Source organism: Lampetra fluviatilis, chromosome 13 (assembly GCF_964198595.1).
Source record: "Lampetra fluviatilis chromosome 13, kcLamFluv1.1, whole genome shotgun sequence".
Taxonomy (NCBI): domain Eukaryota; kingdom Metazoa; phylum Chordata; class Hyperoartia; order Petromyzontiformes; family Petromyzontidae; genus Lampetra; species Lampetra fluviatilis.
Window position 1 is genome coordinate 14,902,451 of NC_136287.1, and position 13,362 is coordinate 14,915,812.

At 55.8% G+C, this 13,362-nt stretch overlaps 1 protein-coding gene across 1 annotated transcript; it reads right to left on the reverse strand.

Annotated features, from left to right (window-relative positions):
• Positions 1–810: 810 nt before the first annotated feature.
• On the reverse strand, positions 811–10,756 carry LOC144935621 (uncharacterized). The gene is made up of 14 exons (XM_078862444.1): positions 10,698–10,756; positions 10,109–10,645; positions 9,533–9,645; positions 8,940–9,065; positions 8,224–8,318; positions 6,595–6,805; positions 5,461–5,588; positions 4,893–5,025; positions 3,944–4,084; positions 3,193–3,272; positions 2,526–2,667; positions 1,926–2,132; positions 1,495–1,694; positions 811–1,129 (listed from the first exon to the last, which is right to left on the reverse strand). Exons 1-14 carry the CDS (start codon positions 10,754–10,756, stop codon positions 1,028–1,030), a joined length of 2,274 nt encoding a protein of 757 aa, XP_078718570.1. The 3' UTR covers positions 811–1,027.
• Positions 10,757–13,362: the final 2,606 nt, after the last annotated feature.

Below are 13,362 nucleotides of genomic sequence, written 5' to 3' on the forward strand. Positions count from 1 at the left end.
GTTGGAAAACATTTGGGGAAAAATTAAATGTTGAAGCCGAATCTGTTTTTGAGTTCTTGGTGTGACGTTTTCTGCGCAGACGCGATGATTAAACATCACAAATACAAATAGAACACGAGGGTATCGCCGATTTATAGTCATTTATAATTAAACAGCCTTTGCAACTCCATGGTTGAAATGCTAGCAACATGTTCCCTAACACCTCGGTTATGATGCAAGCCTGGGTACCATCGGTGGGATGCAACCCTCTCCAGCGCCACCAATGGCACCACCGTCGGCCCGGAATTTGTCATCATCATCATCACACCCCTATGATCGGAGTCTCGATGATGACGATGCGGCGATTTAGTAATCACAGTTAAGAGGACGGCCATTGTTTCCGCTGAAAAGGTGGAGTGGACCTAAACCTTGTGGGGTTTATCACCACGGAAGAGGTGTTCCATCTTGCGTACCAATCAATATAGTGACAACTCCTCGGTTAAAGTGATGACACGGTTGTAATTTTTGACACTAAAATACAGAAAAACTTCCGATTGGAGATGGCCACACATCCCAATAAAGGGCCACAGCGCGTGGGCAACGTGTGTTGGCGCCAGTTTTGGCTGCCTTCCCAAGCACTTGTGTGTTTTCTCACGTCCATAGGCGGAGTTTGACTTCTATATTTGGACCGGACAGGGGTTTGCTTTGTCCCTCACATTAGAAAGCGTGGGTGCATATAATTAATTTCTTTATTTGTAATCTTAATTGTAAACTACTAAAAATAAATCAATAAAGGTGTCCAGTTTGTACGGGGTGTTGCCCAACCGTGCCCCCCCACCACAAACTCCGCCCATGTGCGCGCCTCTAAATAATTCTCTTCAGAGTGAACGTAATCGGTTCAGATTTGTTCCTGTGTGGACAACAATGATGGGATTGTGCACGTGCGGTAAAGTGACGAGAGCCATGTGAACGTGCCGCCAGCCCGACATCCTCTCCGGCAGGATTCTGAGCCCTCGTCCCCAACGCGTCTCTCTCTCTCCTGCGCTCTTCAGAGCTCCAGTTTTTCCACGGCATCCACAAAGATCAGAATCTCGCGCATCGAGCTGAAACCCATGTCCCTCTTGAGGCTCCGGAAGAAGAATTCAGGAGACTGAAATTAGAACACGCACAAGAAAGATGAGAGGTTGGAGGTGAGCTTCGAGTCGAAGAACCTCCCTGCTCAAACGGGCGATGGGACGGCATTCCTCTCTGCGGGGGGCCCCGAGTATGTGGTAGGGACCAGCCACTCTCTGACCAATGCTGATTCTCCTCAATGTGGGGTTTGTTTTATTGACCCGGTTAAGGAAGACAGGCGAGTGTGAAACTCGAGTGAAACACTCGATCTGAAGTAAGCTGGACCACTGGCACGGCTCCTTCCAACTGATTTTGGCAAGAGGCCGGCGCCGCGTACGCAGGTTCTATACGAGAACAGGGAGGAGGTGGAGGAGGAGGTGGAGGAGGTGGAGGTGTCGCCACCTCTTTGCGGATTTCCAGCAGCCGGAGCAGCAGGCGGCCGTCGTAGCTGCTGAAGAGAGCCAGGCAGCTCTCCAGGCCGCTCTCTGTGAGCCAGCGCGCCACGTCGCTGGGCCCCCACGCCTGCAGCTTTTCGGCGGCAGCGCCCCTGGGCTGGCCGAGCGTGGCCGAGAGCGAGGAGGAGGCCGTGGACTTCACAGGGCCTGGCAGCGACCACGTGCACGCAGGCAGAGAGCGGTGAGAGAGCGACGGCCGATTCGAGAGACGCAGGCCTGGTCTGACTCCCAGCCGCAACCTTCTCATCATGTTACCCGGCTGCTGAATCACGACTTACATTTGGGCCCGCAATGCCAATTGATGATGTCATGTGTGATTGGCTTTGGAATCCCACGATGCCCTGTGAGCCCTGTGCGTGCGCTGTGAGCGTCCGTCACCGTCCATGGTGTCGCCTTCGCTGTCACGCCCGCGCCCGTGCAGCTCCTTGACGAGTTTGTTGAAGTTCTGCTCAAAGTTGGTCTTGGTGCCAAAGTCCATCCACAGCTTGGCACCGACGATGATGCCCAGCCAGCCGTCGGGCCGGTATTTGCGCTCCATCATGAGAGGAATGACCGGCTTGTGCAGCTGGAACGTGTACTCCGCCTCTGTGCCGCCACACGCACGCCAGCTCGCTGCCCAGCTCCGCTCGGCCGCTCGACATAACTCGCGTGTGATGTGCTTATTATCCGCGGCCAAATCAACCGAAAATGCGCACGCTCTCATCAGAAATCGGAAGCCGAGCAGATTGAGCCTGGATAGCGCGTCGATAGGTGACCACTGTGCATGCCCAGCACAGGTTGTCATAGGAGTTTGCCGGGCCAAGTAGTGGACAGCAGAGGGCATTGCAGACAAACCTATAAATGTGTTGCAACACGGTACTATGATTCCACGTCTATGCTAACCGCTTTCAACTTTCCGCGTTTACCAAGTAGCGACAAACCCAGCGACGGATCTCACAGCTGTCAACGACGGGGAAGGGGAGGGCGCTCCGCACGTACCGGTGCGGCAGCTGGGGCTCTCCTTGTACTTCTGGGAGCAGCAGACGAGCACCACGGCGGCGTTCTCCACGGCCTCCGCCATGGCCTGCAGCGTGGAGCCCTCCATTTGCTCCACGTCCATCCACACGCGGAAGCCCTGGCTCTGCCGGGTACGGGCAGCGGCGTCAGGGAGCGCGAGCGAGTCGGGGGGCACGGCGTGCCGCCCGGATGTTCGCTGGGCGAGGGCAGGGCGCGTCGCGGCGGCTAGAAGGGACGACGCCGCGTGCTCGAGGCTAATCGTCGTTTGGAGCGGCAGGAAGAGACCCACCTGGAGAGGACGTCCAGCGAGCAGGCGGCGCGGCGACACCGTCCCACGTGCGAGATGAATCGTTATGACGTCACGGGACTAGGTAACACGGCATTGGTTTGGCGGAGGCCTTCATTCAGCAGTGGATTAATGGTGGCTGATAGTGATCACACGGTCCATGTATAAAGTGACGGATGAGCAACGTACCCGAGACACTGGATAATAAGCACATCACAAATCGCCCGGGTTTAGGGTCATCAAGACATCGTACAAATCCCCTAGGGATTGGAGGGTACGTATATCGCACAGCCCCTGGGCAATGTGTGATGGTGCAGGACTTGGATAGCAGTCAACATCAGAGGCCCTGGCCCCTGGGCTCACCTTGAGTCTATCTTTCACTTGGATGAGCACGTCCTGGTAGTCCCACTGATAGCTGATCATGATGTGGTTCGTGCAGACGCCTGTGAACGGTTGATCACAGACACAAGCAGTTGGTCGCGAAAGCCCTTGCGCTGCCATGCACGAGGGGTGATGTGGATGTCGTCTGAAGCCGATGCCACTGATGAGTCGACCGGTGGCTTGAAGACGACTGTCCTCACAGGCGGCTACCATGTTTGTCAATGGTTAAGAAGAGCCCTGGAGTTGCCTGCCATCAGAGCGGGCTCTCCAGGGTCGTGCGGATATGGTCTCAGCTTGGTCATTACTGACTGCACAAACGACCCCCCTGGTGAGATCAAATTTGATTCCTCATTTAAATCTGGCACACACTTATTACCTAGAAATACAACATATTTGGTGCGATCGCCGTACATCAAACACGTCTGTAGCAGGGCGTGCGGGAAGCCACCCGGTCTGGACAGGCGGCGAGTGGAGTGACGTCACAGAGCTCTCCCTGTGACGTCACGAGGTATTGTGCACTCTCCCCAAGAGTGTGCAATGAGAATGTGTCCACGTGACGGCGTGATGCTAACAGGCCGATCACTTTTAACCTTCATCCACGAATCTACGAATAATCTCGCGCCTCGTGTTCAGCACTTCCTGCTGACGGGTAATTTAGCGAAGAAACGGAAACACGACATCTGGGAGCATTGGTGAGAGGCCGGCGGCAGGGCCAGAGCGTGCCGGGACCCACCCCCGTCCTTGACGGCCTGGTTTTGCCGGGACTTCTCGCTGCCCTTGTTGTTGATGACCCACAGCGCGCCCTCAGCCACGGTGGCGACGTCCTTGTCTTGGGAGCTCGACAGCTCCTCCAGCTGCTGCAGGAGCTCCTCGTCTTTGGCAAGGACAAGGACGAGGAGATGGCGGTGAGTGTGAGCTGAGGTGTTGTTGTTGTTGTAAGCAGCGGCACCGCCGGCATGCGATGTCATGGGAGATGGAAACAAATGGGCTAGCTGGTTTTCATTCTTGTGTGCAGAATATTTGAATGGAAATAGTCTCGTGAAAATGCGTATTATCTTCCATGTTGCTCTGAAGAGGGCGAGTTTAGAAACTGACTTCCTTGAGCTGTGTGAGCTGTGAATAGGTATACGCTCCTTAAGGTCAATCTGAATGTCTAATATGACAGATATTCCTCCATCCTTCGAAATATGAATCAAAACATGGCATTGCTAAATGCACACCCCTCCGATTAGCACGGTTGTCTACGTACGGTGTGAAAGACGTTCAACATACAACACGCGTTTCAGAGTGCATGTTGTGCGGGTTTGGGGGGTTGGGAGTCGGAGCACCTCTGGGCCCAGTGAGGCCTCTGCTCCTCCTACAGCCTGAGAATGAACGCCGTGCCCCCTCCCTCCCGTTCCCCCCCCCCTACCGTGCCCCCTCCCTCCCGTGCCCCCTCCCCCCCTCCCGTGCCCCCCCCCCTCCCGTGCCCCCCCACAGTGGTGCGGACACGGGGACCTCGCTTCAAGCCGTTCTCTCCGGGGTCAGCGACCTCGAAAATATTTCCGCACCCGGAACTTGACGTCCGGGATACCTCCGGCTACAGCTGCAGATTTTAGGTTGGGTGTTGCTCGTAGGCTGCCCATCGTAGTCTACGAGCATCCCGGAAAATATTGAGTGTCAAAACCAAGGCGTGGACGCACCCTTCTGCAGGACGGTGCGGATCTCCTCGTCGAAGGAAATCTGCCAGACCACCTTGGCGGCGAAGCGCTGCTCCTTGCTCTTGCCCGACCTCATGAGCTGCACCATGATGGGCACGGCGCCCTCGTCGTGGATCTGCGCGCGCCGATTCAGGGCCTCGACAGCTCCATCACCACTCACACGCCTCGCGTCCGGGGGTTCACGGGGGGGGGGGGTTCACGCGGGGGGGGGGGGGTTCACGCGGGGGGGGGGATGTTCACGGGGGGGGGGGGCTCACGCGGGGGGGGGGGAGCTCACGCGGGGGGGGGGATGTTCACGGGGGGGGGGGCTCACGCGGGGGGGGGGGGGTTCACGCGGGGGGGGGGATGTTCACGGGGGGGGGGGGGTTCACGCGGGGGGGGGGGGAGCTCACGCGGGGGGGGGGTGTTCACGGGGGGGGGGGCTCACGCGGGGGGGGGGGTGTTCACGGGGGGTTTGTGTTTAGGGAGGCGACTGACCGCCGGAGTGCATGAGCAAGTGCTGTATCATCAATTACCCTGGCTGCTAATGTACAACTCCACAACCAAGTACCTTCTGCTTGTTCTTCTCAGAGGTGGCGATGAGAGAGAGGGCCTCCGTGAGCTCCTCCGCCGTGAAGCCCTTGTAGCGGCCGTTTTCGATCGCCTTGTTCAGCATCCCGACCATGATGCTGATGGCATCTGCGCCCACGGCAACAACGCACACCCAGCCTGCTCACTTCGCACCACGCGCCGCGGGGTATCGGCAACGCTCACCCGTGCTCTCTCTTACCCTAAACAATGGACCATGTTTTATTTTGCTAGCACTGCCGATATATATATTCCTGCCTACACATATATACAGTATTCCGAGCTAAGTCAGTGTCAACACGGTTTAGAGGGCCTTGCTGGCATATCCCCAAATGTTGGCTTACCGTATCTGGCTTGGACAGGTTTGACTGCACTCCTTAATTCATTTGCTGGATTTATTTTGGCTGCGATTTTACATAATCTCCATCGTGGGTGCCGCGGGCGGCATTGTCATGTGTGCTGCCATCCAGCTGGTGCTTGAGCTGGAGCAAGCGAGGCGAGTGGGTGAGTGGGTGAGAGTGAGTGGGTGGGTGGGTGAGTGGGTGAGAGTGAGTGGGTGGGTGAGAGTGGGTGGGTGAGTGGGTGTGAGTGGGTGGGTGAGAGTCAGTGAGTGAGTGAGTGGGTGAGAGTGAATGGGTTAGAGTGAGTGGGTGGGTGAGAGTGAGTGGGTGGGTGAGAGTGAGTGGGTGGGTGAATGGGTGTGAGTGAGTGGGTGAGAGTGAGTGGGTGAGAGTGAGTGGGTGAGAGTGAGTGGGTGAGAGTGAGTGGGTGGGTGAGAGTGGGTGGGTGAGTGGGTGTGAGTGAGTGGGTGTGAGTGGGTGGGTGAGAGTCAGTGAGTGAGTGAGTGGGTGAGAGTGAATGGGTTAGAGTGAGTGGGTGGGTGAGAGTGAGTGGGTGGGTGAGAGTGAGTGGGTGGGTGAATGGGTGTGAGTGAGTGGGTGAGAGTGAGTGGGTGAGAGTGAGTGGGTGAGAGTGAGTGGGTGAGAGTGAGTGGGTGGGTGAGAGTGAGAGAGTGAGTGGGTGATAGTGAGTGGGTGAGAGTGACTGCATGAGTGAGTGGGTGGCTGGGTGAGCGTGATGGGGGGGTTGCCAGCGGGCCGCGTGGTGCTGCCCGTACTCGACTTGTCCATGATGAGCTCGGCCTCGCTCTCGTCGATGATGTAGCCCAGCAGCATGATGGCCACCACCTTGAGGAAGTTGTCCTTGATGCTCATGTAGGGGATGACGGTCTCCATGGCGTTCTCGCTGCGGAACAGCTGCCGGTTGGCCGGCGCCTTGGCCACGTTGTGCAGGATGCTGAGCGACGCCTTGAGCAGGTAGTGCACGTTCTGGGGGGGCACGGCACGCGGTCAGGGGGGGACTCGTGAGCGCTGTCCCCACGCGTCGGTTGCCCCCCCCACGTGCAGGACACAAACTGCGCCTGCACGGCCACTCGGGTGCAGAACCCGGAATATTATACCTCACCAGTGCCTAACCAGTGCCTCACCAGTACCTCACCAGTACCTCACCAATACCTCACCAGTGCCTAACCAGTACCTCACCAGTGCCTCACCAGTACCTCACCAATACCTCACCAGTGCCTAACCAGTACCTCACCAGTGCCTCACCAGTACCTCACCAATACCTCACCAGTACCTCACCAATACCTCACCAGTGCCTAACCAGTACCTCACCAGTGCCTCACCAGTACCTCACCAATACCTCACCAGTGCCTAACCAGTACCTCACCAGTGCCTCACCAGTACCTCACCAATACCTCACCAGTACCTCACCAATACCTCACCAGTGCCTAACCAGTACCTCACCAGTGCCTAACCAGTACCTCACCAGTGCCTCACCAATACCTCACCAGTACCTCACCAGTACCTCACCAATACCTCACCAGTGCCTAACCAGTACCTCACCAGTGCCTCACCAGTACCTCACCAATACCTCACCAATACCTCACCAGTGCCTAACCAGTACCTCACCAGTACCTCACCAGTGCCTCACCAGTGCCTAACCAGTACCTCACCAGTGCCTCACCAGTGCCTCACCAGTGCCTAACCAGTACCTCACCAGTACCTCACCAGTGCCTCACCAGTGCCTCACCAGTACCTCACCAGTGCCTCACCAGTACCTCACCAGTGCCTCACCAGTACCTCACCAGTACCTCACCAGTACCTCACCAGTGCCTCACCAGTACCTCACCAGTACCTCACCAATACCTCACCAATACCTCACCAGTGCCTCACCAGTACCTCACCAATGCCTCACCAGTACCTCACCAGTACCTCACCAATACCTCACCAATACCTCACCAGTACCTCACCAATGCCTCACCAGTACCTCACCAGTGCCTCACCAGTACCTCACCAATGCCTCACCAGTACCTCACCAATGCCTCACCAGTACCTCACCAGTACCTCACCAATACCTCACCAGTGCCTCACCAGTACCTCACCAGTGCCTCACCAGTACCTCACCAGTGCCTCACCAGTACCTCACCAGTACCTCACCAGTGCCTCACCAGTACCTCACCAATGCCTCACCAGTGCCTCACCAGTACCTCACCAGTACCTCACCAGTGCCTCACCAGTACGTCACCAATGCCTCACCAGTACCTCACCAGTACCTCACCAGTGCCTCACCAGTACCTCACCAATGCCTCACCAGTGCCTCACCAGTACCTCACCAGTGCCTCACCAGTACCTCACCAATGCCTCACCAGTGCCTCACCAGTGCCTCACCAGTGCCTCACCAGTACCTGACCCACCTGCTGTTTGAAGCGCTCGCGGTAGGGCTCGTGTTTCAGGATGGTGAGCAGGTACTTGATGAGGCCGACCTTGCCCAGGGCCTTTGCTGTGGACACATACGGGGCACGGCACCCTCGTGACGAGGACGACCTCTCGAGTTGTGTTCGCCAGAGCCGCTCCCCTCACCCCGCGGCGTCTCCGAGCCGCGTGGCGCACTCCACGTTCCATGTTTGCCGGGAAGCGGCTGATGTTTGAAAGGGCACCCCCAGTGGTAGCTGTCCCTGTGCCGCCACGAGGTGACTCAGCACCTGGCCCACAATTGGGCACGCGCCCGTCAGTAGGGGGCCATGCGTGGACCAGTCCACGAGAGGAAGGAACGTGGATAGAGTTCAGGCAAGGCCAGTCTCTACTGTTGGCAACGGATTCATCAATAATAACAAAGCATCTATTAATCCAGGAGAGCCTCACTGAGTCTCAAGACTCGATTTGTGGAGCAGCGCGCCTTGTGAGCGCGGCACACGAGAGGAGGCCACCAGAGCAGAGTCTCCATCGGAACAAACAAAACTCGCGCACCCAAGGGCCACGACACTGAATGGACCGCACGGATGGACCTGCTTGCTGTACTGCCAAGTGGCCACCTCGCAAACCCAGCAGTGGGTTGGTAGTTTCACAGCTCCTCTCCACGATCCACCAACTCGATTCTCCAAATCCCGCGCCGATGTCTCACCGAGCTGCAGGCTGGCGTCGCTGAAGTTCCAGACGGCGTTGAGGACGTAGTAGGCAGGGAACCACACGGAGTTGTCCTTCATGAGGCCCTTGCCCGACAGCTCCGTCAGGGCCTTCATGAAGATCTCTGTCGCCACACACAGAGGACGCTGTCAGTGGTCACACGAGACTGTGAGCAGCAACACCGCTGGCAGTGTCCCTGCAAATCGCTCACTCGGGATCACGCACAGCAGCGACATCGCGCCACGACTGCGCAGACCTGGCAGGACCCTCCTGAACACGAGTCTTGAGACATGGCGAGGCTCTCCTGGGCAAACGAGCGAGGCAATAAATTAATCGGTGCTGACGTGAAAATGTTGCCCCAATGGTGACCTTCACCCAAGACGTGCGGGACGTGATGGTGGTGGACTGAATGCGCCCCTGATACCCTCAGCAGTGCCTCGGGCGAGGCTTGGGTACGGGCGGAATATGAATGGGGTCGACGGCGTGTATCTATCGCCCTGTCACCGCAGCGTTATCGGCGAATGTGTCGAGCGTTGTTTACGTGACTGACACGTGGTGCGGCGTCACGCGTGGTGCAGGGTGAGCTCGGACCTTCAGAGTTCTCATCGGTCAACACCTCGCAGATGACCCCCCGCGACTCTTCGTGCTCCCAGTAGACGCTGCAGAGCTTCTTCATCAGCTCCATGCAGTCGTCGCACGCGAAGCTGCCACGCGCACGGCGCCGCGTCAGCGCCCGGGGAGCACTCAACAACAAATCCCAGCCGGGAGTTTGGCTCGGCCTATCATCCCTCTGGGGTGTGTAAAATGATTACCGCATTTGTGGCGTAGTCATCAGCAAATGCGTCTGTAGAGCCGTTTCACGCGGATGAAAAGGGCAAGTCATTCTTATTTTTGAAAATTCATTTTAGCAGGTAAGGCCCACCGAGCGATATCCCTCTCGATCAGAAGCGACCCGTCTACAAACGGTAGCTCGACGAGTGGCGTCTCGCGCGGACATGTTAAAGTAGCCAAATACTCCAAACCGCGTGTGGATCCTAAATGTGGAGGGCAAACCGAAGGATCCGGAGAAAAATCCACGCGACCAAGGGGAGAAAGAGACACGCAAACTCCAAATATACAGGCGCCAAGCTCGGGGTGGAACCCACGACCTCCTGCATACTGCTGCACGGCTCGGCTTGTGCTGTGGAAACACACTCCGACGCGTCCCGAGGCGCGCCGGGCTGGCGCGGCTCGGCACTGGCTCGGCTCGGCACTGGCTCGGCACTGGCGTGGCTCGGCTCGGCTCGGCACTGGCTCGGCTCGGCACTGGCTCGGCACTGGCGCGGCTCGGCACTGGCGCGGCTCGGCACTGGCTCGGCACTGGCGCGGCTCGGCACTGGCGCGGCTCGGCACTGGCGCGGCTCGGCACTGGCTCGGCACTGGCGCGGCTCGGCACTGGCGCGGCTCGGCACTGGCGCGGCTCGGCACTGGCTCGGCACTGGCGCGGCTCGGCACTGGCACGGCTCGGCACTGGCTCGGCACTGGCGCGGCTCGGCACTGGCTCGGCTCGGCACTGGCGCGGCTCGGCACTGGCTCGGCACTGGCTCGGCTCGGCACTGGCGCGGCTCGGCACTGGCTCGGCACTGGCTCGGCACTGGCACTGGCTCGGCACTGGCTCGGCACTGGCGCGGCTCGGCACTGGCGCGGCTCGGCACTGGCTCGGCACTGGCGCGGCTCGGTTGTGCGGTGAAGGAGATGTGTAGGTGTGCGTGCCTACCTCTCCAGGCCTTTGAGGCTGTTGAGGATTTCCCTGATTTCCTCGTGGACATCACCCATCGTTCAAGCAAGACGGGAAATTCTGCAACACTTTGAGACACGCGATTTCATTTCATAATACAGAACGTTCCGTAGCAACGAGGGGAAACCTGTGCACGCGAGGGATCGACTCACAGCACAGAGTGAGGGCTACACACTGCGAAACGCATAATCTATGTGGCCTGTTTAACACGAAGATCGCGTTATTATAAATGTGTTGCAACCCTCCACCACCCGACACGGACAATCAGTAAACAATGTGTCACGTTGACAAAACGCCAATTAGCTACTTCTTCAGCCCGCCGGTGTGTTGAAGAGTGAATCCACGACATTTAGAATTTGAGTACTGTGACGTTTCGCTGGTAATTACATCCAACATCTTCGGGCGATCTGCCAGCATAGCGAAGCCATCCACCTGCTCCCGGTCTTAAATAGAGCAGCAGGGTGACGTCATCATCGTTGTTGAACCCCACCAAGTTTCAAGATCAGACGCAGAGGTGGGCGGGTTATTGCAATTGTGTAATAGATCAGTAATCTGTCACTTAGCACGTGACTCCTCTAAGCAATTGCAATATGTATTGTGTTTTACTTAACAATACGCTTCCAGGCTGCGCTGAGTCTGTAGCTATCACAGCGGCTGAAATTATTTGTATTCTCAATTTCGATTGATTTTCTAATTAGTCTTGGCCAGTAATAATTAGTTTTGCATAACACTTCAACGTTATCAAAAGCAATTGAATGTCCTTGTTGGCAAGCATGCTCTGCTACTGCTGACAGCTGTGTTTGGGAGAATTTAATGTTCCTTTGGTGTTATTTTAGTCTTACGCTGATGTTACGTGCCATCTGACCAATATAGCATTTACCGCATAAGCAATTGATCCGATATACCCCTTGTGTTGACCACTTCTCTGTAACCTGACCACACAGCCGCATTTCGTGTTCGCCTTCCAAACGTAAAGGTCAGAGCTGATAGGTGTGGGTGGAAGCGACGCAAATCAGGTAGCGGCATTCATGAAGTGACGACGTCTTTGCGAATCATCGTTAACGGGAGAGACGTAATTACCAAGTTCGTGTTTCGGCTCTGCACGGCTTTACCGAACGAAGTCTGTTTTCTGGAACAGGGTGATGTTTCAGCTCTGCACGGGCTCACGCTGCTAAGATTTTCATCTCCGCGTCGAATGGCAATGCCAGTGGTAGAATATTCCGCGTTCCTATGGCAGGGGCCAGTGTCTCCATCAGACAACCACTTTTGACTCTCCCATCAAGTGGCACTCGTTTTATGTACCCCGGAAGGATGATGGGCTGAGTCAAATCCAAACTTGGATATGATTTGAACTCACAATTTTCTTTTACAGGCGAGTTAACACGGCCATATTTATATACAGCATACAAATAATACATAGCCTATACCTATATACAGCATATACATATATACAGTAATAAAAAAAATTATATTATTATCAAGTCATGGTTAGGGTGCGAACAATCAAACCTGGCAGGGCGCTCGCAGTACCCGGTGGTGGTAGTGCTGTGATGATGGTGGTGATGATGCTGGTGCTGTGATGCTGTATCGCTGTGATGCTGCTGGTGATGGTGCTGTGATGGTGGTGATGGTGGTGCTGTGATGCTGTGATGGTGGTGATGGTGGTGCTGTGATGATGGTGGTGATGATGGTGCTGTGATGCTGGTGGTGATGATGCTGATGGTGGTGATGGTGTCGCTGTGATGATGGTGGTGATGATGCTGGTGCTGTGATGCTGTGTCGCTGTGATGCTGCTGGTGGTGATGATGGTGGTGGTGATGGTGGTGCTGTGATGCTGGTGGTGATGCTGGTGGTGATGGTGGTGCTGTGATGCTGTGTGTCGCTGTGGACGCGAGTCCTCTGCTGGGTTGTGAAGGCGGCCCCGATGGCACCACGTCGTGTGTGTGTGCCATTCGTGTGTGTGCCATGCGTCCAGGACAAACACCGGGCCCTTTCAGTACCACGAGCACAATAGAGCACCCAGGAAGGGGCATTGTCTTCACTTTCAGACCCATGCTTGTTGGGGCTTGCAGGTAACTAGAACCCTGTACAAGCAAGAATGTGCATTCTCTTTTAAGAAGTTGAATCAGTATTTCCATGTATGTTTAGCCATGCGTTTTTCATCAGTTGCATTTCGTAAAAACCGTAGTTTAAGTATTTTCGTGTAATGCCAAATTCTAGGAGTTATTTTACGAGCTGAATTCAGTGATGGTATTTGGAGCCAAATTCAGCAGATATGCGCCCCCCATCATAGTATTGAGGAATGTCAACCACTGGATTAAGCTATAAACAGGATTTGAGTAGAATTGAGCAACACCGCACAATATCAGCGGGAAACCACACATGTAATGTGATCCCCAACCCCATAAATGTCAATCAGCATTACGTTTAACCTAGACCAGACGAATACTATACCATTAAAAACACATTCAGCTGACTGGCATCTTGTGTTGCAAACAAACACGAGTAGTATATAGGCGTGTTTACACATCACATTCATACTGGCCCAGGTCTCCACTCGCTAAAAAAAAACCAAGTGATTCACACCTATTAAAATGAAAGATAATTAATTCGTGTATTACATGCGATGTTCTTCCAACACAAT

Bases quoted from the DNA above. Each gene is read 5' to 3' on its own strand.
- LOC144935621 (XM_078862444.1), bottom strand. From the start codon at position 10,756: ATGGGTGATGTCCACGAGGAAATCAGGGAAATCCTCAACAGCCTCAAA. The intron at 5,026-5,460 runs GTACTTGGTTGT...CGGCGCGCGCAG, and splicing joins CTGAGAAGAACAAGCAGAAG to ATCCACGACGAGGGCGCCGT. The intron at 1,695-1,925 runs GTGACGGACGCT...GGTCGCTGCCAG, and splicing joins CGAAGGCGACACCATGGACG to GCCCTGTGAAGTCCACGGCC.